This window comes from Colobus angolensis, unplaced genomic scaffold (assembly GCF_000951035.1).
Source record: "Colobus angolensis palliatus isolate OR3802 unplaced genomic scaffold, Cang.pa_1.0 Scaffold129, whole genome shotgun sequence".
NCBI classification, from domain to species: Eukaryota; Metazoa; Chordata; class Mammalia; order Primates; family Cercopithecidae; genus Colobus; species Colobus angolensis.
The window spans coordinates 11,026,439-11,050,604 of NW_012114141.1; the positions used below are offsets into that span (position 1 = coordinate 11,026,439).

At 39.5% G+C, this 24,166-nt stretch overlaps 1 protein-coding gene across 1 annotated transcript in view; it reads left to right on the forward strand.

Moving 5' to 3' along the window:
• Positions 1 to 22,333, forward strand: part of NR1D2 (nuclear receptor subfamily 1, group D, member 2) — a 35,400-nt gene extending 13,067 nt beyond the window's left edge. The window contains exons 4-8 of the mRNA XM_011933751.1: positions 397 to 541; positions 3,537 to 4,165; positions 6,492 to 6,677; positions 9,308 to 9,518; positions 18,927 to 22,333. Of these exons, the coding sequence (XP_011789141.1) occupies positions 397 to 541; positions 3,537 to 4,165; positions 6,492 to 6,677; positions 9,308 to 9,518; positions 18,927 to 19,123 (1,368 nt within the window). The 3' untranslated portion in view covers positions 19,124 to 22,333. The remainder of the gene's footprint in view (positions 1 to 396; positions 542 to 3,536; positions 4,166 to 6,491; positions 6,678 to 9,307; positions 9,519 to 18,926) is intronic.
• The last annotated feature ends 1,833 nt before the right edge of the window (positions 22,334 to 24,166 follow it).

Below are 24,166 nucleotides of genomic sequence, written 5' to 3' on the forward strand. Positions count from 1 at the left end.
AAAAAAAAAAAAGGTCATTCATACTTCAAGAGTTTTGGAATTTGTAGCGAATGAAAGTATGAGATGGAAAATGTGCCGACTGCAGGCAGGGTCTGTTAACAGTCGTGTGGTTGTTGCAAGGGGTGCTTTGGGTAAGGCAAAGAATCTCTAAAGGGAAGAAGAATTTGGTTTGGTTGGTAGGGGTTAGGTTCCTCATGCCAATAAGAGTGGAATTAAATTGTGTGTGTCAACATTGTATTTCCCTCTGTCCTAAGACATAGTGTTTCCCAGGGAGCGAGTCATACACTGGTATGGACTGTAGTTCGTCACATATACTAGATAGATATGGGAACAGTGTTTATAAGAAGTTCGTTTAGGTGTTTTTCAATGGATGAGTAAATCTTCCTTTGTTCTTAGGGTTTCTTTCGGAGAAGTATTCAACAAAACATCCAGTACAAGAAGTGCCTGAAGAATGAAAACTGTTCTATAATGAGAATGAATAGGAACAGATGTCAGCAGTGTCGCTTTAAAAAGTGTCTGTCTGTTGGAATGTCAAGAGATGGTATGTACCTAGTTTAAAGAGTGTTCCTAAAGTGTGTGGAGCTTGGCTTTTATTCCTCAGCATGAACCACAGCTATAAGCCGGTTACTAAGAACCCTTTTGTGTTTAAGGTGAAGCAGAAAACACATTTTCATGCTTTACAGGACACCAAATTGATTAAAGTCATATTTTAGCATTATCATCCCAGAAACAATTTTGGCTAAACGTTGGTTGTTGTTACTACTTCTAAAAAGAGCCATTTTTTTCTATGCAATTTGATTACTTTTTTTTTTTTCCTAAAAACGATGGAGTTTAAAAACATTTTTTGTATGGCCGGGCATGGTGGCTCATGCCTGTAATCCCAATACTTTGGGAAGCTGAGGCGTGTGGGTCACTTTAGGTCGGGAGTTCCAGACCAGCCATGGTGAAACTCCATATCTACTAAAAATACAAAAAAAAAACTAGCTGAGCATGATGGCATACACCTGTAATCCCAGTTACTCGGGAGGCTAAGGCAGGGAATAGCTTGAATCCAGGAGGTGGAGGTTGCGCTGAGATGAGATCGTGCCACTGCACTCTAACCTGGGTGACACAGTGAGACTCTGTTTCACTGCAGCTTCCATCTCCCGGGTTCAAGTGATTCTCCTGCCTCAGCCTCCTGAGTAACTGGGATTACAGGTGCCCGCCACCGCACCTGGCTAATTTTTTTTGTATTTTTAGTAGAGACGGGTTTTCAGCATGTTGGTCAGGCTGGTCTCAAACTCCTGACCTCGTGATCCGCCCACCTTGGCCTCGGAAAGCGCTGGGATTACAGGCATGAGCCACTGCGCTGGGCCAAAAAAATTGTTTTTTAACTTACATTTTGTTTTTAACCAGAAGCCCAAACTGCTCACCATAGCTTTTCTCGATATAGCAATCCTTTCCTCTTTGTTTTTGATTCCTTAACATTACTGAGGATCTCATTTCTTCTTATGTGAATTCTCCTTCTTTCTTAGCTCTGAGATGGTAAGGTGCTTTTGGGGCACAGATTCTGAACACATGGAAAGGAGATGCAAAATTGAAAGAAGCATTAGGGTCTGGAGTGGAGGTAGTTGCTCACTTCTGGCATGATATGTTCTCATGCAAAATAAAATTTGGAGTAATTTGTGGGACCAAAAGTATTATCTGTGGATGACATTATTGTAAGATTGGACTCTTCTATTATGCTTATTCATTTTTTGAATAATTTTTTTGTATGTGTATGTGATTTTAAGCAACAACAGGTATGAGGTTTTCAGAGGGACCAGTAGGATTATTTAAGAATTGTTAAAAATGAACTTCGTATTTATCTAGGGAAGGCCCACCTAAGCAATTCCTTAGGTTACTCTAGTATCTTACTGATACAGACATAGAGTATTGCAATAAGGAGTTTTGTGTTTTTTTTTGAGATGGAGTCTTGCTCTGTTGCTCAGGCTGGAGTGCAGTAGTGCCTGCTCAGCTCACTGCTACCTCCTCCACTTACCTGGTTCAAGCGATTCTCCTGCCTCAGCCTCCCGAGTAGCTGGGACTATACAGGCATGCACCACCACGCCCGGCTAATTTTTGTGTTTTTAGTAGAGACAGGGTTTCACCATGTTGACCAGGCTGGTCTTGAACTCCTGACCTCAAGTTATCCACCTGCCTCGGCTTCCCAAAGTGCTGGGATTACAGGTGTGAGCCATCATGCCTGGCCAAGGGTTTCTTGAGTAACAAGTTTCAGCAATTGATGTTTTTTTCAGTTGCCTGAAAATTTTTTTTTAGTGCTAAAAGTACTAGTGCTATAAAAATAGTCGATGGATATTGTGATTGTCCTAAACGAATAAAACTGACAATCATTTGTGAAGGGAGGAGTAGAGGTAAAGTATCAAACATGATTAAGTTGTTTGTTTTTGATAGCAGTAATGTCAGAGGCTACAATTAGATTAACAAGGCTTTCTCGGCAAGTGTACTGAATTTTTATTGTCTCTGTATAAATACTAGACTAGAAGGAAGCTTTTCTTTCTCCTAGTCTCCAATAGGATTATTGGAGACAAGACACCTAAGACTAGCTTCTAAAAGAGTAGAGGATGACTTATCTCATTTTTAGTTATTTCACTGGTTTTAATTAAAATCTACCAAGTTTATTTTTCAGTAAGTGCATTTCTACTGGTTGCGGAATTTTTTTTTAAGGATTTTTTTTAAAGAGGCTGGAAAAGAAGACGGCAGATAACAGATCTTGAGAGTAAAGTTACAAAAATGAATTGACAAGGGCCAGGTGTTCAGGGAATGATTGTACCTACCAGCTTCCATTAATGGTAATGGATGTACGTAGCTGAATCACGCATGCCTTCCTGGGAACAGTCCTCAGCTTTGTTAGTAAGGAGTTGTGTAGTAATACTGGTCTGCTTCAAACTGGTTTTCATTAGCTAATTTCCTATTTCTTTTTTGTTTTTCTTTTTTTTGAGATGGAGTATTACTCTGTCGCCTAGGCTGGAGTGCTTTGGCACCATCTCAGCTCACTGCAACCTCTGCCTCCTGGGTTCAAGCAGTTCTCCTGCCTCAGCCTCCAGAATAGCCGGGTCTATAGGCGACTGCCATCACACCTGGCTACTTTTTGTATTTTTGGTAGAGATGGGGTTTCACCATGTTGGCTAGTCTGGTCTCAAATTCCTGACCTCAGGTGGTCCACCCACCTCGGCCTCCCAAAGTACTGGGATTACAGGCATGAGCTACTGCGCCCATCCAAATTTCCTGTTTTCATAGACTTTGCTTATAAAATACCTAGGAGATACATTTCCTTAACTTTGTTTTGGGCGAAAATGGAAAATTTTCTCTCCCTCTCCTACTTCCTTTGGTGTATCAAGACCAGCAAGTTTAGAAAAATGTGAACCAGAGACGTGTAGACTCATTCTTTATATGTATGACTAGAGGCCATAGCTATTGGATAATTTTGTGTTATTCTTTTATATAAAACAGGTCTTATTTAGAATATAGATGTTAAATATCTTTTTCTTCAATAGCTGTTCGGTTTGGTCGTATTCCTAAGCGTGAAAAACAGAGGATGCTAATTGAAATGCAAAGTGCGATGAAGACCATGATGAACAGCCAGTTCAGTGGTCACTTGCAAAATGACACATTAGTAGAACATCATGAACAGACAGCCTTACCAGCTCAGGAACAGCTGCGACCCAAGCCCCAACTGGAACAAGAAAACATCAAAAGCTCTTCTCCTCCCTCTTCTGATTTTGCAAAGGAAGAAGTGATTGGCATGGTGACTAGAGCTCACAAGGATACCTTTATGTATAATCAAGAGCAACGAGAAAACTCAGCCGAGAGCATGCAGCCCCAGAGAGGAGAACGGATTCCCAAGAACATGGAGCAATATAATTTAAATCATGATCATTGTGGCAATGGGCTTAGCAGCCATTTTCCCTGTAGTGAGAGCCAGCAGCATCTCAGTGGACAGTTTAAAGGGAGGAACATAATGCATTACCCAAATGGGCATGCCATTTGTATTGCAAATGGACATTGTATGAACTTCTCCAATGCTTATACTCAAAGAGTATGTGATAGAGTTCCGATAGATGGATTTTCTCAGAATGAGAACAAGAATAGTTACCTGTGCAACACTGGAGGGAGAATGCATCTGGTATAGTGAAATCAATTTTTTGCTTACGTTGTATCAGGGAAAGCTTTGAAAATTTTACTTAGGAGATATGCTTACTTGGGATGGTGTCAGAAAACCTAAGAAATTTACAGACTTAATTTTGTACAGTATTTTAGGTCAAATAATTTTAATAAACATCATTTGATGAATGACCTAATTTCATACCCAGCTAGGTACAAGCATGTGATTTGATTGATCTGGGATTGGGATTAGGATTTTATGTAAAATATTATTCATGCACAATTGGTCCTTTAATTCTTGGAAATCCCTTTGAAAATTTAAGCATTCTGGTTAATTAGTACCTTACTAGCTTTGGGATTTTCTCAAAGGGCTGAACTTTTCGCTTGCCATAGTTAAAAATTCTTTGATTTCTATAGAAGGACTTTTTTTTTTTTTAAACCATTTTTATACCAAAAGATCTTTGAGTATAGAACATAGATGTTTTATTGCTTGATAAATTTAGGAGTATTTTAATTTCATAGGCTAGTTTCTAAGGATTTTCGCAGACTTCATCTTATGAGATGACTTAATGTTGGTCATATCATTCAAGCTTTTCTATTTTTCCATCAAATACGACATTCTACATGAAAGTACAGTGTTCATATTCAGCCAAAATTTCATCCAAAACAGCATTTCCAGTTTAAACCATGAGGTCCTTTGATAGTGCTTGGTATTTTCTACTGACAGGTAATTAAAGTCGTCTTTTTCATTTTCAAAATAGTTGACTCTACCTCAATCTTCATTAAATTTTTTGTTGTCACTTGCAGTTACTTGATTCTGTGGACCTTACGTTAGGCTAAGTAGTTGCTTTTTTTTTTTTTTGAGACAGTCTTGCTCTGTTGCCCAGGCTGGAGTGCAGTGGTATGACCTCAGCTCATTGCAACCTCCACCTCTTGGGTTCAAGCAGTTCTCGTGCCTCAGCCTCCCGAGTAGTTGGGATTACAGGCATGCGTCACCATGCCTGGCTAATTCTTGTATTTTCAGTAGAGACAGGTTTCACCATGTTGGCCAGGCTGGTCTTGAATTCCTGGCCTCAAGTGATTCGCCCATCTCGGCCTCCCGAAGTGCTGGGATTATAGGCTTGAGCCACCATGCCTGGCCAAGTGGCTGCCTTAATGAAGGAAAAATCTGTAGGCATTTGGGTTCTGATTTCATGATATTCTCCATGGTTTTGTAATCATCCCATTCCTAGATTTTGTGTGGATTTAGTGAAAATTTAAAGGCTGATTTTACTAACAGAATGTACAGAGTGTGTTTCATCATCTTTTTGGTGTTTTTAAAATAACTTCTTGGCTTCCTATTTTCCCTCACCTAATCCTCATTTAGAAGGCGCACCTGTATGTGCAGTCCTTGTTTCCTAATTGAACAAGTAGAAGTCAGTGATCACACCATTGTTTTTGGAACAAATGGGCAGTGACTTTTTTTTTTTTTTTGAGTCTCACTTTGTCACCCAGGCTGGAGTGCAGTGGTATGATCTTGGCTCACTGCAACCTCCGCCTCCTGGTTCAAGCGATTTTTCTGCCTCAGTCTTCCGAGTAGCTGGGACTACAGGTGCACGCCACCATGTCTGGCTAATTTTTTTAATTGTTAGTAGAGATGGGGTTTCACCATGTTGGCCAGACTGATCTTGAACTCCTGACCTTGTGATCTGCCTGCCTTGGCCTCCCAAAGTGCTAGGATTACAGGCGTGAGCCACTTTGCCCTGCCAGGCAGTGAGTGACCTTTTTAACAAAATGAGGCACCTTGCTGTTTTTTCCTCTTGGAAATTACAACATTGTAATTCTGCCTATTTAGAAATAAGGGAGTTTTGAAATATTAACTAAATGTGAATTTGGGCCTAGACCTGTGACTTCTAGCTGTGTTGGACAAATCACTAAACCTCGGAGTCTCATTTCTCCACCTAAGAAATGGAAATTATAGTCTGCCATAAATAACAGATTGAGAATCAAACAAGTGAATTTGTTTGCAAAATTATAAAACACCATATACTAGCATAAGGTGGCAGCAGTGTTACAAAATAAACGCTTAAACCTGTGCAACAGGTGTTTGAAATAGCTTGTTATAGATGGTATTTTTGCTTAGGCTATGTTTTTTTAATGATAAGTTAATTGCTATTTATATTAGGTTGCCAAGAGGCTTTCTACAGTGTGGTGGGCAGCAAATGGATAAAGTGCTAGTATTTTAGTAGATTTTACTTGTGTTTTGGGGGTTAAATTCATGTTGGGGTTTCTGATAATTGAGATGCCGCTTTTGACATTTCTTTACCATCTCTTAGTATTTAATAGTTTTTCCGTTTTGTGTATACCAGGTTTGTCCAATGAGTAAGTCTCCTTACGTGGATCCTCATAAATCGGGACATGAAATCTGGGAAGAATTTTCAATGAGCTTCACTCCAGCGGTGAAAGAAGTGGTGGAATTTGCAAAGCGTATTCCTGGGTTCAGAGATCTCTCTCAGCATGACCAGGTCAACCTTTTAAAGGCTGGGACTTTTGAGGTAGGTTTTATTTATCCTCAATATTGATGCAGGCAGGGGATGTAATATTTTATTTTCATGGATATTTTTAATTCTTTTTTTTTTTTTTGAGACAGAATCTTGCTCTGTCACCCAGGCTGGAGTGCAGTAGCGCAATCACAGCTCACTGCAACCTCTGCTTCCTGGGTTCAGACATTCTCCAGCTTCAGCCTCCTGAGTAGCTGGGACTACAGGTGTGAACCACCACGCCTGGCTAATTTTTTTTTGTATTTTTTTTGTAGAAACAGGGTTTCGCCATGTTGCCCAGGCTGCTCTCAAACTCCTGAGCTCAAAGCGGTCTGCACACTTTGGCCTCCTAAAGTGCTGGGATTCCAGATGTGAGCCATTGTGCCCGGCAGATGTTTTCATTCTTTTCTAAGTCAGTATTTATAGTCCAGAGTCTGAAATTATCAACGAAATAATCATCTCAGGGTTTTGGGAAGAGACTTGGTAAATCCAGAATTGTTTAGGATTTTGTGTTTATTTTTTACTTATTATTTAGGATTTGAAATATAGGTATTCTGTATCTCCAGCATATGAACTGCTAAGTTCTAGTATTCCTTTCAGATGTGGGTTTAACAAGTTTCTGCAGTGTTAGACACCTCCTGAAAGCCTAGCCTAGCATTTACTGTATCCGATGCAGAATAAGAAGGGCAAATAGAATGTGGTTTTTGTTTTTTGAGAGACTGTAGAATATTTTGGGGATATGTCAGACATTTCTTAGGTGCCACCTTAGCTCCTCCTGGCTTCACCTTGCTTCAGGATCCTTGACTACTTTTCTGTCCTGCTTCTCTTACAACACTGTATCCTGCCTGAGCTTGGGGTAGTCTCTACTGTATAACTTAGAGAAGTGCCTCTCCTGGTCCTTAATTAGGTGTCTTTCACTTTCTGTCTGCCCCAGAGCATCCCTTTTGCTGCCAAGGTGTGAGATGCCTTGGGACCTAATTAAGGATAACTCTGAGATTGGGGTGGTGAGAGGAAGTTGATGTTTGGTGGGCCAAATCTTTGAACCTTTGATGGATGGGAGAAGTGAGCCAGGGCTGTATTTTCACTTCTCCCTGGATCTAGTATAATGGAGGGAGTGAGATAACTAAGTAATATAATTGTTAACTGATTTAACTTGGATGTCAATTATAACATGGTGCTTAGAACACTTACTGTGATAGCTTTCTTTGTGGATAGTCTCTTTGGGTTATGGTTTCTTGAAGCAGTTCAGTTAGACTTCATCTGCTTCCTTTGCCTTGGCTGCATTTGATGTGTTGATGTTTCGAAGTGTTGCTGCATTGGAATTTTGCTCTTTTTACTTAAGGCATAGAGGCCATGTGGTATACTTGGCAGCCTAAAGTGTTTCTTTAATGCCTTTGGCCAGGGCCCAGTTTTAAATTTACTGGCACTATTTCTTGCTCTAATTTTATGTTGCATTTCAGAATCTTTGTTAATAGAATGGCAGAGTATCTTTGCCATCAGTGGCTAGAATTTCTTTTGATGTTCTTCTTGGAGTATTTATTGCTTTGGTAGAGAATTTGTCTTAAGAAAGCGAATTTGGGACCGGGTGCGGTGGCTCATCCTTGTAATCCCAGCACTTTGGGAGGCCGAGGCAGGCCGATCACTTGAGTCCAGGAGTTTGAGACCAGCCTGGGCAACATGGTGAAACCCTATCTCTCCAAAAAATACAAAAATTAGCTGGGTGTGGTGATGTTTATCTGTATTCAGCTATTCAGGAGGCTGAGGTGGGAAGGATCACTTGAGCCTGGGAGGTTGAGTTTGCAGTGAGCTGTGTTGGCACCTCCAGCCTGGGCAACAGAGCAAGACTCTGTCTAAATAAATAAATAAATAAATAGATAGATAGATAGATAGATAGATAGGCCGGGCGTGGTGGCTCATGCCTGTAATTCCAACACTTTGGGAGGCCGAGGCGGGCGGATCACCTAAGGTCACGAGTTTGAGACCAGCCTGATCAACATGATGAAACCCCATCTCTACTAAAAACATAAATTAGCTGGCATAGTGGTGTGTGTCTATAATCTCAGCTAGTTGGGAGACTGAGGCAGGAGAATCCTTGAACCCAGGAGGCAGAGGTTGCAGTGAGCCGAGATCGCACCACTGCACTCCGGCCGGGGCGACAAGAAGAAAACTCTGTCTCAAAAAATAAAATCAATGGGCGTGATGGCTCACGCCTGTAATCCCAGCACTTTGGGAGGCTGAGGCGGGTGGATCACCTGAGGTAAGGAGTTTGAGACCAGCCTTGCTAACATGGTGATACCCTGTTTCTACTAAAAATACCAAAAATTAGCTGGGCCTGGTGGCACGCACCTGTAATCCCAGCTACTTGGGAGGCTGAGGCAGGAGAATTGCTTGAACCTGGGAGGTGGAGGTTGCAGTGAGTGGAGATCACGCCGTTGCACTCCAGTTCGGACCACAAGAGCGAAACTCTGTCTAAAAATAAAATAAAATAAAACAAAACAATAAAATGGCTTTGAGTAAAAGTAAACCCTGTTTTTCTTTTATAATTTTCTTTTATATATGTGGGATGATTCATAACTGACTTGAATATTAAGTTATTTATTATTGCTGTTAGACTTCTCCAAATACATTTATTTTTCTTTTTACAGGTTTTAATGGTACGGTTTGCATCATTATTTGATGCAAAGGAACGTACTGTCACCTTTTTAAGTGGAAAGAAATATAGCGTGGATGATTTACACTCAATGGGAGCAGGGGATCTGCTAAACTCTATGTTTGAATTTAGTGAGAAGCTAAATGCCCTCCAGCTTAGTGATGAAGAGATGAGTTTGTTTACAGCTGTTGTCCTGGTATCTGCAGGTAAGCAAGCTGGTTCAAAATTGTGCCACATCTAGCATATAGTGACCGACTGGGGAGAAGGTGGCATTTAACAGGTTCCAGAAAGTTATATGGAGGGAATAAGGCCTTAAGGAAGATGCTAAATTGTATGACCCTGTTATTTTTATGTAACTAATTTTTTCATTATAGCAATACATGTCAAAGTGCTATAGGAATAAAGTAATACTTATCTAGACCTTGTATTTACCACTGTTAGTCTTTAGCTTTTTGTTCATAATTTTTTTTTATGAGTCTAAATCTTTATTTCATGGATTTGTTAGAACAGTATGTCTCTCCAGGTAGGTGGTTCTAATATGAATTCCAGTTTTTATTCAAATACAATGTGGGATACTTGAAAACATTAAAAGTATCAAGAGGCATTAGTATGGTTTGTTGCAGAGAAATGTGAATTAGTTTTAGGCTTTAGTCCAGCTCTGCCATTGAATTTTGTGGGTAACTTGGGTAAGTAACTTTGCTCTTTTGCGTCTTGGATTCCTTCCTCATCCTGTCAAAGGAAGGGGTTGTACCATGTGAGCCTAGTATGGTGTCTGGCATAGAAGAGCTACTCAGTCACTATTTGAATGAGTGAGCAAGATTTTTGAGTTTTTACTGTTTATTTATATGAGTCATTTATGATGTTTCCCAATGTCCCTGCCATCTTGCATTAACGTTACAGTTATTTCTGACCTGAAGTGTTTTGATTCAGACAGTACCCATTAAGGCAGAGATTGTTACTCCCAATAACAAATTGGAAATTGGGACACTTTCCTGGGTACGTCTAAGTAAGTGCCAGCTATTTTTAGGTATCGTTTTATTTCCAACATTTGTTGCAAATTTTTTAGTATTTGGTTATGACTTTGTTTCCCATTTGCTTCCTACTGTGTCAAGGGCATGGTGCTAGGCATTGTGAGAGTTATAAGTTGTGGCCTCTGATTATGTGATGAAACCATAAATTAGTAGCTCTTTAAAGAGAACAAGTTCTTGACCAGGTGTGGGGGCTCACGCCTGTAATCCCAGCACTTTGGGAGGCTGAGGCAGGTGGATCACCTGAGGTCAAGAATTTGAGACCAGCCTGGCCAACATGGTGAAACCCCATCTCTACTAAAAACAAAAAAGTAGCTGGGTGTTGTGGAACATGCCTGTAATCGAAGCTACCCAGCAGGCAGAGGTTGCAGTGAGCTGATATCACGCCACTGCACCCCAGCTTGGGCGACAGAATGAGACTCCGAAAAAAAAAAAAAAGAGAACAAGTTATTTGTATAATTTTAAGGGCCTTACCTCAGCAGAATAAAGACATGCCAATTGGTAACATAATTTGGCTACCTTTTCTGACCACCAGCTCTACCTGGATAACTAAAAATGTGTATATACATGGGAGTAGTATGAAAGAACATGTCAATAAGTGATATCTGTTTTATTGCTAACTTATAATGCTTCTTGCATTTTACCTATCATTTGCAGAATCTCTTGATAAGTAATTAGTATTGGTTTGAGTTGACATCAGATTAATCGATTATTTTGAAACCAAAGATAATACTTGTTAAATTATTTATCTGATGAATATGCCTTACTAGGTGCTCAGGGGGAGACAAAAAGCTTTAAGGCACAAGCTTGCTAAGTGTTTTTATTCTATTTGGAGAGATGGAACTACACAAAGAGCTTTATGCTACTAAACCGTGTAGTTCTGACTGAGGTAAGTTGGAGTTGTAGAAAGGAAGATGAAATCATCTTGGAAGGCTCTGTGGGGAAAGATAGAAGTGGAGCTGGAATTTGAAGGTTGAATTATTAGGCTTCTTTCCCAATGAAGAAGAGATGGAAATGCATGGGAGAGTACGAGATAGGACCAGGGAAGGGTCAGGTGGCCAAAGCCTGGAGTGTACATCAAGGAGGAAGGGGGACAAAAGCCTTCAGAGTTAGGGGAGCACCAGGTTATGGACTAACAGCTATGAGAACTAAGCAGAGAGGTTTTACCCAAAATATGGGGCAGAAGAAAGTCTGTGTACCTTCTTAAGTAGGAGAGTGATCCGGTTGAACAAAGTAATGTTTAACATTAATTCTGCATTATTATTGTGGTGGGTGGGTTAGATAGGTAAGTTATTAGTGCTAGAGAGTTAGGTTGAGAAGCTTTTGAAAGGACATCAGGTGTGAGGCAATGGGGTGAACTCTTCTCAAATAAATTAAGGCAGGTGAGATGAAGTAGCAGGGCCAACATACCAGAGGTAGTTCAGAGAAAGAAATGACAGCAAAGGGGTAGAGGGAAACTGTCTATGCCAGGAACCTTGTTATTTCATTTATATTTTCTCTAGGAACATGATTTTTAGTTTGATTTAATCTGGTTTTGAAAAAGCCTTTTTTTCTGATTATAAATTTAGTATGGGTTCTTTGAAAGTGTAGAAAATATTAAAATGGAAAAAAAAAGGTTATAATATCACTACCAGAAAAGATCACTATTAATATTGGGGGTCTTTATCCATTTACCTATCCATCTATCTATTCATCTGTTTGTTTATGTAGGATATATTTTAAAAATGGAAATATTAAGTGCAAAAGACTGATTGTAAAAGGATACAGTGTATTCTCGTTTTTGTTAGGTCACTATATGAACATATACAAGTACACATTTTTGAAGTTTCATGTAAAATTTTAATCCTTACCACTTAAAAATTACTAGCTTTTTTTTTTGTTGTTGTTTGTTTTTTTTTGGAGATGGAGTTTCACTCTTGTAGCCCAGGCTGGAGTGCAATTGCTTAATCTCTGCTCACCACAACCTCCCCCTCCCGGGTTCAAGCAGTTCCCATGCCTCAGCCTCCAGAGTAGCTGGGATTACAGGCATGCGCCACCATGCCTGGCTAATTTTGTATTTTTAGTGGACACGGGGTTTCTCCATGTTGGTCAGGCCGGTCTCGAACTCCCAACCTCAGGTGATCTGCCCGCCTCGGCCTCCCACAGTGCTGGGGTTACAGGCATGAGCCACTGTGTCCGGCCAAACAGCAGCATAAATTACTAGCTGTTTTTAAGCAGTATCTGGGCAGGAAAATAAAATTCAAAAGCTACAGAAGGGTTTAAAATGAAAAGTCTCTGCTGCTTTCCTCTACTGCCATCCTGATTCCTCAGAAAACTGGATTTCTTGACATCCTTCTGTTTAATTTCTGGTTGTTGACCACCCAACTCTGAATACAATGCTTATATCTCTATATCTTTTTTTTTTTTTTTTTTTTTTGAGACGGAGTCTTACTCTGTCGCCCAGGCTGGAGTGCAATGATCTCAGCTCACTGCAACCTCTGCGTCCCAGGTAGCTGGGATTACAGGTGCCCACCACCATGCTCAGCTAATTTTTGCATTTTTAGTAGAGACGGGGGTTTGCCATGTTGGCCAGGCTGGTCTTGAACTCCTGACCTCAGGTGATCCAGCCTTCTTGGCCTCCCAAAGTATTGGATTACAGGTGTGAGCCACCATGCCCAGCCAATACCTCTTTTTATTTAGTAAGTATAACTTACAAATAAAAGTATCCTTACTTTTCCCTCTCAATTTATTTTTCAATTTACTTTAATGGTTTTATTTGTAATTTTAATATACTCACATTTTTTGACCTTTACGTATATATAATGTCTTTTGGATAGTTTGGATAGAATCTCTTCATTATTCCAAGACACGGTTTTTCCTCTGTACTCTGACTTTGCTGTAACATTCCTTTTATGTAGTCAATTAAAACATATCTTGTTCTATAACTGTTTGTCATGGTTTGATCAGTTGATTCCCTAAGTTGAAAAGTCAAAAGTCCGCATTTATAGTATTATGATTGTGTAAATACTACTTACAGTGTTCACACAGTGAGGTTGAAATGGTAAAAAATAATGGAAACGTCTTCTCCAAACCTCTGCACCTTGAAGGGTGATGTTCCTTGTATCAGGGAATGAATGGATAGTTTGTTTCAGTTCTCTCTTAATTGTTTAGAATTAAGTAACATAGTTTGCTTTATCTTTAAAATACCTTTTTCTTTTTGGGAATGTATAGTTGTCTGTTGTTTTGGGGTTGTCAGAAGAAATGCTAATTTCTATGTATCATTATATAATTTTATCCTCACAGTAGATCCCTGTAAGCTGAGACATGTTATTCACAGTTATACAGACAAGGGATTTGAGGAAGAGAGGGGTTAAGAAATTTACCCAACGTCCATTTTTAATTACTGGCTAAGCAAGTACTTGAACTCCCATTAGTCTGGCTTCAAAGCCTTTCCATTATACTGCTTATTAACAGAATAGCTCTAGTTGCTAAGGGGTAGAAAAATCTCAAACATGATATTTGCCTGTAAGATTGGAGGAATCCTGATATCATGGAAGGGGAATTATACCTGGAAGGTAAGTTTCTTTTCAGGTTGTTTAAAGTAACAGCAGTTACTTCCAGTTGGAGATTAAGGACTGGCATGTAGGTGTGAGGTCAAGGCTCATTTACATACAGATTTTAGTTGTCTTCATAGAGATTTTTGTTGAAGGTTTGACTTTCATCGTGTAGGAAGTGAAAATAAATAGAATATTTGGTGAGGAGTACAAGCTTGGGAGTGTGATGAAGAACCAGCAAAGGAGAGAGAAGATAGATATGTAATAAGTTAAACTCTACAGTACTAGTGTACCATTTAGTGCACCATTTAGAAGATGAATTTCCACTTCAATATGTGTACTCTTAACATTATAGTCTCTAGAAGATTGTTTACCATCCAACCAGGTTTGTACCTTGGGTTCTTTGGCCTTGAAATCTTAAAAACCATGGTTTTAGAAATTGAGACTGTAGAAAAATTTAATACAATCTGTGGTTTTAGATGTAGGCATCCATTTCCCTGAAGTTCTGAGTTGTATAACGAAGCATAGGTCATGTAAACACAAAATAGCCACTGAAAGACCAACGACTTAAAACATTTTTAAATTTTTTGTGTGACTTCTTCCTACACCTGTCCAACCAACTACTACTAATACTAGTTCCCACTCAGGTATCTTCGCCACTTATCAGTTGTTTCTTTCTTTGCCCATCTAGATTATTTTGTTTGTGGGGATTACTGTCATTCTTTCTCAGTTTTCGGTATTATAAATTACTAATCATATGATTGAAACCAGAGTTACTTGTCACTTAATGACGTAAATATGTTCTGAGAAACGCATTGTTAGGCAATTCTGTCATTGTGTGAACATCATAGAGTGTACCTATATAAGCCTAGATGGGATTTCCTACTACACACCTAGGTTTTATGGTATAGCCTATTGTTACTAGGCTACAAACCTGTACACCATGTTACTGTGCTGAGTACTGTAGGCAGTTTGTAACACAATAAGTATTTGTGTGTCTAAACATATCTAAACAAAGAAAGGGTACAGTAACAATAGATATGAAAGATAAAAGCTGGTATACTTATGTAGGGCATTACCATGAATGCAGCTTACAGGACTGAAAGTTGCTCTGGGTGAATGAGTGAGTGAATGATGAGGGCATGTGAAGGCCTAGGATATTACCATACACGACTATAGACCTAATAAACACTGAACACTTAGGGTACACTAAATTTATTAAAAGTTGTTTTTTCTTCAGTAATAAATTAACCGTAGCTTACTCTGTTTTACTTTATAAACTTAAATTTTTAAAAGCTTTTTGAGTCTTGTAATAACACTTAGCTTAAAAGCAATACAATAGTACAGCTATACAAAAATATTTTCTTTATATGTTTATTCTATGTGCTTTTTTCTATTTATAATTTTTTTTTTACTTCTTAAACTTTATTGTTAAAATCTGTGACAGACACACACATTAGCTTAGCCCTACACAGGCTTAGCATCATCAATATCACTGTCTTCCACCTCTATGTGTTGTTCTACTGGAAGGTCTTCAGGAGCAGTAATATGCATGGAGCTGTCACCATCTATCACCTTCTGTATTTCTATGATGACAATACATTCTTCAGGAATATCTCCTGAAGGACCCGCCTGAGGCTGCTCTACAGTTACCTTTCTTTTTTTTAAGTAGAAGGGATGGGCAAGGTGGCTCATGTCTGTAATCTCAGCACTTGAGGAGGCCCAGGCTGGTGGATCATTTGAGGTCAGGAATTCTCAAAAAATAACAAAAAATAAAGTAGAAGGACTATACTGTAAAATAATGATAAAAAGTATAGTATAGTAAATACTTAAATCAGTAATGTAGTTGTTTCCTATTATTAAGTGTAATAGGTTTGCTTACGCAAGCATCACTATAAACGTGTTAGTTATGTGTTGTGCTATGATGTTACGACAAAAGCTGCAACGTCACTAGGCGATAGGAATTTTTCAGCAACGTTATAATTTCATGGGACCACCCTTTTATATGTGGTCTGCCATTAACTGAAATGTTGTTATGTGGCACATGACTATTTTCTTCTGTCAGAATGTAAGCTCCTTAAAGAATTTCTGGTTTTGTTCATTGCTGATTTCCAAGCACCTTAGAACAGTAACCAGTACATATATTTAATAAATGTTTGGCAAACGATTTCATCAAGTGAAAGAAGGTTATTTAAACAATTACTTGACTATCAAAGGCAAGAGAGACTCTTCAAAGCATTACTGAAGGCTTTATTTTTATAAAGATAACTTATGATTGGCCAAAGTTAAATGTCAAGAGAAAGAGATCTCTGCCAGTAGTTTTGTCTGAAAAATTGTGACCCTCCCCCTCCCCCCACAAACCAGTATCCAACTTTTTTTTTTTTTTTTTTCTTTTTTTTGAGACGGAGTCTTGCTCTGTCGCCCAGGCTGGAGTGCAGTGGCTGGATCTCAGCTCACTGCAAGCTCCGCCTCCCGGGTTTACGCCATTCTCCTGTCTCAGCCTCCCGAGTAGCTGGGACTACAGGTGCCCGCCATCTCGCCCGGCTAATTTTTTGTGTTTTTTAGTAGAGACAGGGTTTCACCGTGTAGGCCAAGCCAGGATGGTCTCGATCTCCTGACTTCGTGATCCACCCGTCTCGGCCTCCCAAAGTGCTGGGATTACAGGCTTGAGCCACCGCGCCCAGCCTTGTTTTTTTTTTTTTTTTTTCGGAGACAAGATCTTACTCTCTCACCCAGGCTGGAGTGCAGTGGCATGATCTTGACTCACTGCAACCTCCATCCCCTGGGTTCAAGCAATTCTCGTGCCTTTCTCCTTCTAAGTAGCTGGGATTACAGGTGCCAGTCGCCATGCCTGGCTAAATTTTGTATTTTAGTAGAGACGAGGTTTCACCATGTTGGCCAGGCTGGTCTTGAACTCCTGACTTCAGATGATCTACCTGCCTTGGCCTCCCAAAGTGCAAGGATTACAGGAATGAGCCACCACGTCCTGCCCCAACATTCTCTTTATTTTTGAGTCACCCAGACTGGAGTACAGTGGAATGATCATGGATCACTGCAACCTTGACCTGAGTTTAAATGATCCTCCCACCTCAGCCACCCAACTAGCTGGGACTATAGGCATGTGTCACCATGCCCATTCAATTAATTTTTTTTTTTAGTAGAGACTAAAGTCTCACTATGTTGCTCAGGCTGATCTCAAACTCCTAAACTCAAGCCATCCTGCCTCGGCCTTCCAAAGTGCTGGAGTTCCAGGTGTAAGCCACCATGCCTGGCCTTTTTTTCCAAGAAAGAATTAGCACATAGTTATAATATTCAAATTTTGTTAAATATAAACTGGCCAGGTGCAGTGGCTCATGCCTGTAATTCTAGCACTTTGGGAGGCCAAGGCGGGTGGATCATGAGGTCAGGAGTTGAAGGCCAGCCTAGCCAAGATGGTGAAACTAAAAATATAAAAATGAGCGGGTGTAGTGGTGGGCGCCTGTCATCCCAGCTACTCAGGAGGCTGAGGCAGAGAATTGCTTGAACTCGGGAAGCGAGGTTGTAGTGAGCCGAGATCATGCCACTGCATTCCAGCCTGGGTAACAGAGCAAGACTCATCTCAAAAAAAAAAAAAAGATAAACTTATTTTTTATCATTTTCCTGCATTAGAGTTAAACCTTTCTTTTTTGCCCTTTACTATTAAATTTTAGTCATTGTTTTAAGTGCTTGCATTGCAAATGACCTTTTTCAGCTACCACTTATAATGGAAGACCTCCTCAATATCCTTGTTAAAAAATGAAAGGGAATGAATGGCCAGAAGTTTTGCTTCCTTGTAGAAGTTAGAAGTCTTTTTCTTGTTAATTACAACCTCCCATCTGGGGGACCATTGAATATTTTTGTGTACTCCTGCCTCCTGTTATAAAGGGAAAAAAATACTCTTGCTGCTGAAAAAGTCTATGGGTGACCTACATAAGTTTACCTAATTTTAAGATACTTTATTGCAGGCTTTTGCCAAATGACTGGTTTATTAACATATTGTATGAGAAATTTAATAAACACAATATGCTAAATGAAAGTGAATGTAGGGTAACATAGCAATAAAGTTGCATAGTGTATTAGTTACCTATTACTGCATCACAAATTGTCCCAAAGTTTGGGGGCTTGCAAATGCAAACATTTAATCTCACAGTTTTTGAGAGTTTAGATATGATATGAGAGATAGGATATGATACGTGCTTCTGACTCAGGGTTTCTTAGGAGGTTGTAGTTAAGTTGTGGACAGGGCTGTGGTCTCATCTGAAGGCTTGAGTAGGGAAGGATCTACTTTCACTTGTAGTTATCGGCAAGATTCAGTTCCTTGCAAGCTGTTGGACTGAGCACCTCAGTTCCTTGCTGACTGTTGGCTAGAGCCCACTCTTAGTTCCTTGCCATGTGGGTGGGCCTCTCCACAGGGTGGCTCATAGCATGGCAGCGGCTTTTCTCAGAGTAAGTGAGCAAGAGTGTACCTAAGATGGAGGCCACAGTTTCTTATAAGCTAATCTCAGAACTGACATCCTATCACTTCTGCCATACTTTTTTTCATTAGAATTTGGTAAGTCTCGGTCCACTTAATAGGAGGAGATTGCACAAGGGTGTGAATACCAGGATGAGGGGATCATTGGAGGCCATTTTAGGGACTGCCTACCACACATGGTGACATACAAATGGGAGTATATTCCATATGTATTGAAAATATGTACTACATTATTTTATTTTGCTAATTAGAAGCAGTTGAAATAAGATGACATCTAATTTTAAAAAGTCAGAACCTCTGTTTTTGTGAATAAAAATTCTTAAGCAGTAAAGAATTTTGATTTATCAAATGTTTTTTGTGATATATATGCTTTATAATATATAGTAAGTAGCTAATGACTTGTTACTGACATTTTGAGAAATTTGTCAACTTTTGCCTTTATTCAAATGTATAACCTTGTTTTCTATTCATTAGTGACACTGATGAGCAAAAATTTTATTTATATTTAATGTTAATAATTTATCCTGTCTTTCATATTTCCCTATTCCTGATCTCTCTTAGATCGATCTGGAATAGAAAACGTCAACTCTGTGGAGGCTTTGCAGGAAACTCTCATTCGTGCACTAAGGACCTTAATAATGAAAAACCATCCAAATGAGGCCTCTATTTTTACAAAACTGCTTCTAAAGTTGCCAGATCTTCGATCTTTAAACAACATGCACTCTGAGGAGCTCTTGGCCTTTAAAGTTCACCCTTAAGGCCTTTGTTTATTTAAACATGAACTGATGGTAACTGTACATTTTGTGCTAAAATGCGTATTTATATGTGTATACCATATATGGAGATAGAAAAGACCTTTAAGACAATAAAAGATTGTAGGCTATCTCTGTAATCATGCAATAGCTGTTTGGATTGAGAACTCTTCAGCCATGATTAGACGTTGACCGCATCTCCCTGACAGACCAATCAGCTGTGTCGCACTTAAACTGGAGAAGTTACACTGAAGTATAATCACACTGAATGTTAGACTTTTTCATCTGCCAAAACCAAAAACCATTTGATCTCCCTGTGGTATAAATATGACGCACAATCACAAGTGTATGAGGACTTAGAAATTAATCCTTTGTGGTAGGAGTTCTGTTGAATGATGGAAATCTTATTACTACCACAAGACTATTTGATCTGGTAATTGGAGACTTTGGGATTTAGGAGATCTCCATGTCTGTATTTTACTCTACCACTGTTAAAAGTGTGTGGTCCTGAGTAGTTTACTTGCTTGTGGAAAATGAGAATTGATAGTGTCCCCAATGCCCCACCTCACAGAGTTACTAAAAAATGTCTGTAAAGCATATTTACCTCTTGGGAGATAGGCACTATGTAAATAAGGTAAAATTTTTTGTTGTTATAATTATTCATAATAACATTCTTTTCTTCTTTCTAAGCCTTTCTGGGAAATCATTTCACAGTCCACACCAACCATATTATTATTCAGGGTTCCTGCATATGTGTGGGGTATCCTACTGATACACACATACTCGAAGTTTATGGGTATAACAAAGACATAGTACATGTACATAATATGTATGTGAATATAGTTAAACATAAATATGTTTCTTCACAATATTTTAAACTGTGAAGAACTTTATCATACAGTAAACTTAAAACAAGAGGTGTCAAAAGACCCAAATTAGGTGCATTTTACCTGTTGATGATGGCGGCATAACCATTGCTTTAAAATGTTTAGACAGTAGAATATTGAATTTATGCTCTATTTTTGTTTATTTAAGCAACACTTAATGTAAAAGTGCAACAGGCAATTGAGTCCAAATTTCAACGACAGCAAAAACCATGTATTTCAGAGTTCATCTTTGGCAAAATCTTTGGTTCAGGGTACTAGCTGTTTAAAAGTTGATTCATATTCTTACCTTGTGCTGAAAAAGGTTGCATTGCTGCCCCTTATACACATGCTGCAGCTTGATGTTAAAGAATTTTTATTCTTTCAGAAGAATTATTTAATGTTTAAAGAAACTGTTTAATATGATGGCATGTGTGGTGTGTGTGTGCGTATGTATGTTCTAAGTCCACTTCTTTTTTCCTAAATAACACTACAGGGATTTTGTCATATTAGATTTAACTTATAATTTGAAAAATCATCTAGTGTGTGACCTACAGGCTTAGAAATGGTATAGTCAAGACATTTTATCCACATTTCTAATAGTGGACTTGATTAAATAGATAAGATCAGCATCTGTTTATGGTAGTAGGAGAAATAGCCAAAGTTGAGGATTTTATGTATGTTTTTCTGTTTCCCTGGAAAACAGCAATTAATTGGCTTTTTTGGTAAAGATTGCCTTCTATATAATGTTTGGATTATATAAAATTGCAAAAACGGTAAGAGCCTGCTTTACTGTACTAAGCCTGTTACTTTCCTGACGTGTGAGCAGAATGCCTTATTTTGTAATCTTGTTTAACTTGTTGCTACTGGGACTTGATTTACTGTGGCACTAGTTAAGTAAGTCGAAAAAAAGTTAAACCCTCTCATTATTAAAGAGGAAAGGCAATGGTGATGTCTGTAATACAATATAAACCATAATTGTGATTTACCTTAAGTAGGTATAACTCTTATGGGATATACAGTATAGTTTTTGTGAATCTTTACATGATAGCATTATCTTTTTATAATTTTTTTTCCTAAGATAAACAAATGCATAGTTTTCTTCTATGGGGGATAGAAACAGCTTTTTGAAGTAATACTGAAAACCTCAAAGATCATGTTGATTCTTAATTTTTGCCTTTTGCATAAGCCTCTTTATAACATGTATCTTTAAAACAATTAAGTCTTTAGGAATGTATAACCAGAACTATGTTAGTATTGCTTATAAAACTTTAGTTAGGTTCAATATATACATATATACATCTCTATATAGGTATATAGATTTGCATTTTGTCTTGTAAAATTTTATTTGAATAAATTCCTCCTGTAGGTAATGGGAAACAAAATTAATAGTTCATATGTCACTCATAGCTTTTCTATATTTGAAAGTAGCCCAATATGAAACTTCTGATTCTCAAATTAAACCAGCAGCCTATTACAAGCACATTCTTTGATTGAGTCATTGGTTATAAACGTACTAAATGCAGAGAAGACAGCCAATTTAGGAAACTTCTGAGTTGGTGGGACACTGTTGATTAATAATGTACTGTATGAATTAAGTGATGCTTTAACTTTGATTTTACATTTTAAAGTTAAAATGTGGGCATTATGTCAGCAAACTTAAGGGCATTATGTCAGCAAGCTAAAACATTTTTTTTCTTGTGCTTTTAATGTATCTCTTTACATGATCTGAGAGAGGATTCAAGTTGATAGAAATAGCTGAGGGGAAAAGGGGAAACATCTTGGGATGAAGCTTGTCCTTATGGTGATGGTTTAATTACAGATTTAAAAATGAGAAGGAAATTTCAGTGGATTAAGTGTATAGCTTTCATATCTACACTTCAAGAAATTACCATTGTAAACTTGATAAGAGATGATTTATTTTATGTAAACATCTTTGCAAAGCAAGGTGTAGCAGCTCAGCTAGATTTATTACTGTGCACGAAAGTAAATACCTATCTCAATTATTCTTTTTCTTTTCCAATATAAAGTTTGCTGAATGTACAAGAAGAGTTTATCACTTAGGATATAGAATTTTTTTAGGGGTTGGGGGGAGGGGATCTGTCAGGAAACTATTACCTATAAAAAAAGATTGACTTGATTCGATCCAAAAGAGAAAACCTGAAGCTATTCTGGAACTAACATGGAAAAATGAAATGGCTATTGTTTAAAAAATGATAGAAATACATTGTTGATGGGATATGAGTTAAGTTTGTTTTCTACAAACTGTAATTGATGACATGGATAATATCTTCATGTTTCTGAGGAGTAATCTGTATGTGGGGGGAGGGGATAATAAATATTTCTAACCAACTGTGGTGTTTGGTGTCTAATCTACCTTGCCATTTTTGTAAAACTATAATGTAACTCACTACAAGTATCTTTCCCCTGAGCATAGCAGGATCTTTTATGTAAATCTCTGATTCAGCTTGGGGAAATGTGTGTGTGTGTATATATAGATATATATGTGTGTGTGTGTATATATATGTATACACATATACATATGTGTATATATATGTATGTGTATATACGCACACAAAGGGCTTAAAAAAAGATTTAGAGTTTAGAGATTCCGGCAAGGACTGTTGCTATTTTCTGTAATGCCAACCGAGTAACGGTTCATTGTGTGTAATAAGGTAGTTTCTAGGAAGGAGATGTGAGAGAGGAATGGGGTACTTGATATAACCAGAAATCACCCTTGGCCATGAATGGGGTAGGGCACCTCCGCAAGACTACTGACCTCTTTTTCCTTTCCTATCAGTTGTTCCCACGTTGGCAAAATTAAGATAGCTACTTAAATCTGCATTGTCTGCAGTAATATTGTTAGGCAATCTTGGGGGTGTTGCTTTTCTGGCTGGAAACCCGTGGCTGGTGGCACCTTTGCCTGAGATTTGCTCGGGCCCACTGGGCTTGTTCCACCCGCTTGGCCTGGCAGGCTCTACTCAGCTAACGCTACTGGCCTGGATCCCATGCCTCCAAGGGAGACTGAGTCAGGCATGGAGCATCAAGGAGTGTGTGAGCGAGTGTGGCATCCAGCTACTGTGCAGACAAGTCAGCTGCTGCCACAGGGTGGACATCTCCAGGTGCTGGCGCTCTGCGAGGCTGCAGCTGGACCAGGCACACCATAAGCAGCTTTTCCAGCTGGCACCGGGGAATGCAGTGGTGGCCGGAAGGCTGAAGATGCCAGGAACCACAGGGCCCCAAAGGGAATCACAGCCTTGGCTTGGGGAGCTCCCAGGTGTGAGGTCCCTAAAGGGCTGGCTGCTGCTTTTCTGTCCTTGGCCCACAGCATGGTGAGCAAGGGGCATGTTTCAACCCTGTTTGTGTTACAACTTTTAGCCTTGCCATTCATTGTGGGTCCCAAGTTCTTGTCCTGCAACCAGGAAGAATGAGGGTACACAGACAAGTGGAGGGTAAGATGAAGAGGAGCTTTGTTGAGTGATAGAATAACTCAGAGGGGACCTGCAGTGGGCAGCTCCTTTCTGTAGCCAGGGTATCCCAATGAGTGTTTAGGCCTAGCAGAGAGGAGACCCTGGAGTGGGAAGAACCTTGCTGTGGGCAGGTTGTCGTCCCACTCTCTGGAGCTCTCAGCAGAGGGAAAGTCCTAGAGTGGGTGGCTCTTCTCTGTAAGCAGGTGGTCTTGTCATCTCTGCAGCTCTCAGCAGAGAAGGTAGTTCTTCTCTACAGCTGGTCATCCCTTGGTCTCCCCATCCTCTCAGCGGAGAGGAGGCCCTGGAGTGGGTAGATCCTCTCTGCAGCTGGTCATCCCTGCTTCTTCCCCAGCTCTGACAGCCTAGGGATTTTATGGGCCTCAGAGAGGAGGAAGTGCACGCTGATTGGTCCATGGGCAGCCATGGGCGGACCTGGAAAAGGCACCACAAGTTTCCACTCGGGTCCACAGGGCTGGCGGCTCAGTCCTCAGCCTTCAGGCCCTGAAGGTGGGGCCTCACTGGGGACCCGCCTCCTTCCACCCAGGAACCCATCTGCCTCTTGCTGCTGTTAATGACCGTAGGGTTCGGCCCCGACTTTGCTCCAAGGTCGGAGTGGGTGCCAATAGCAGGGGGAAGCCAGGCAGTGGGAACAGGGACTTCTGAGCCTGTGAGGGCAGGGGCAGTGGGGGGGCCTTCCTCATGCACCCAAGAGTGCA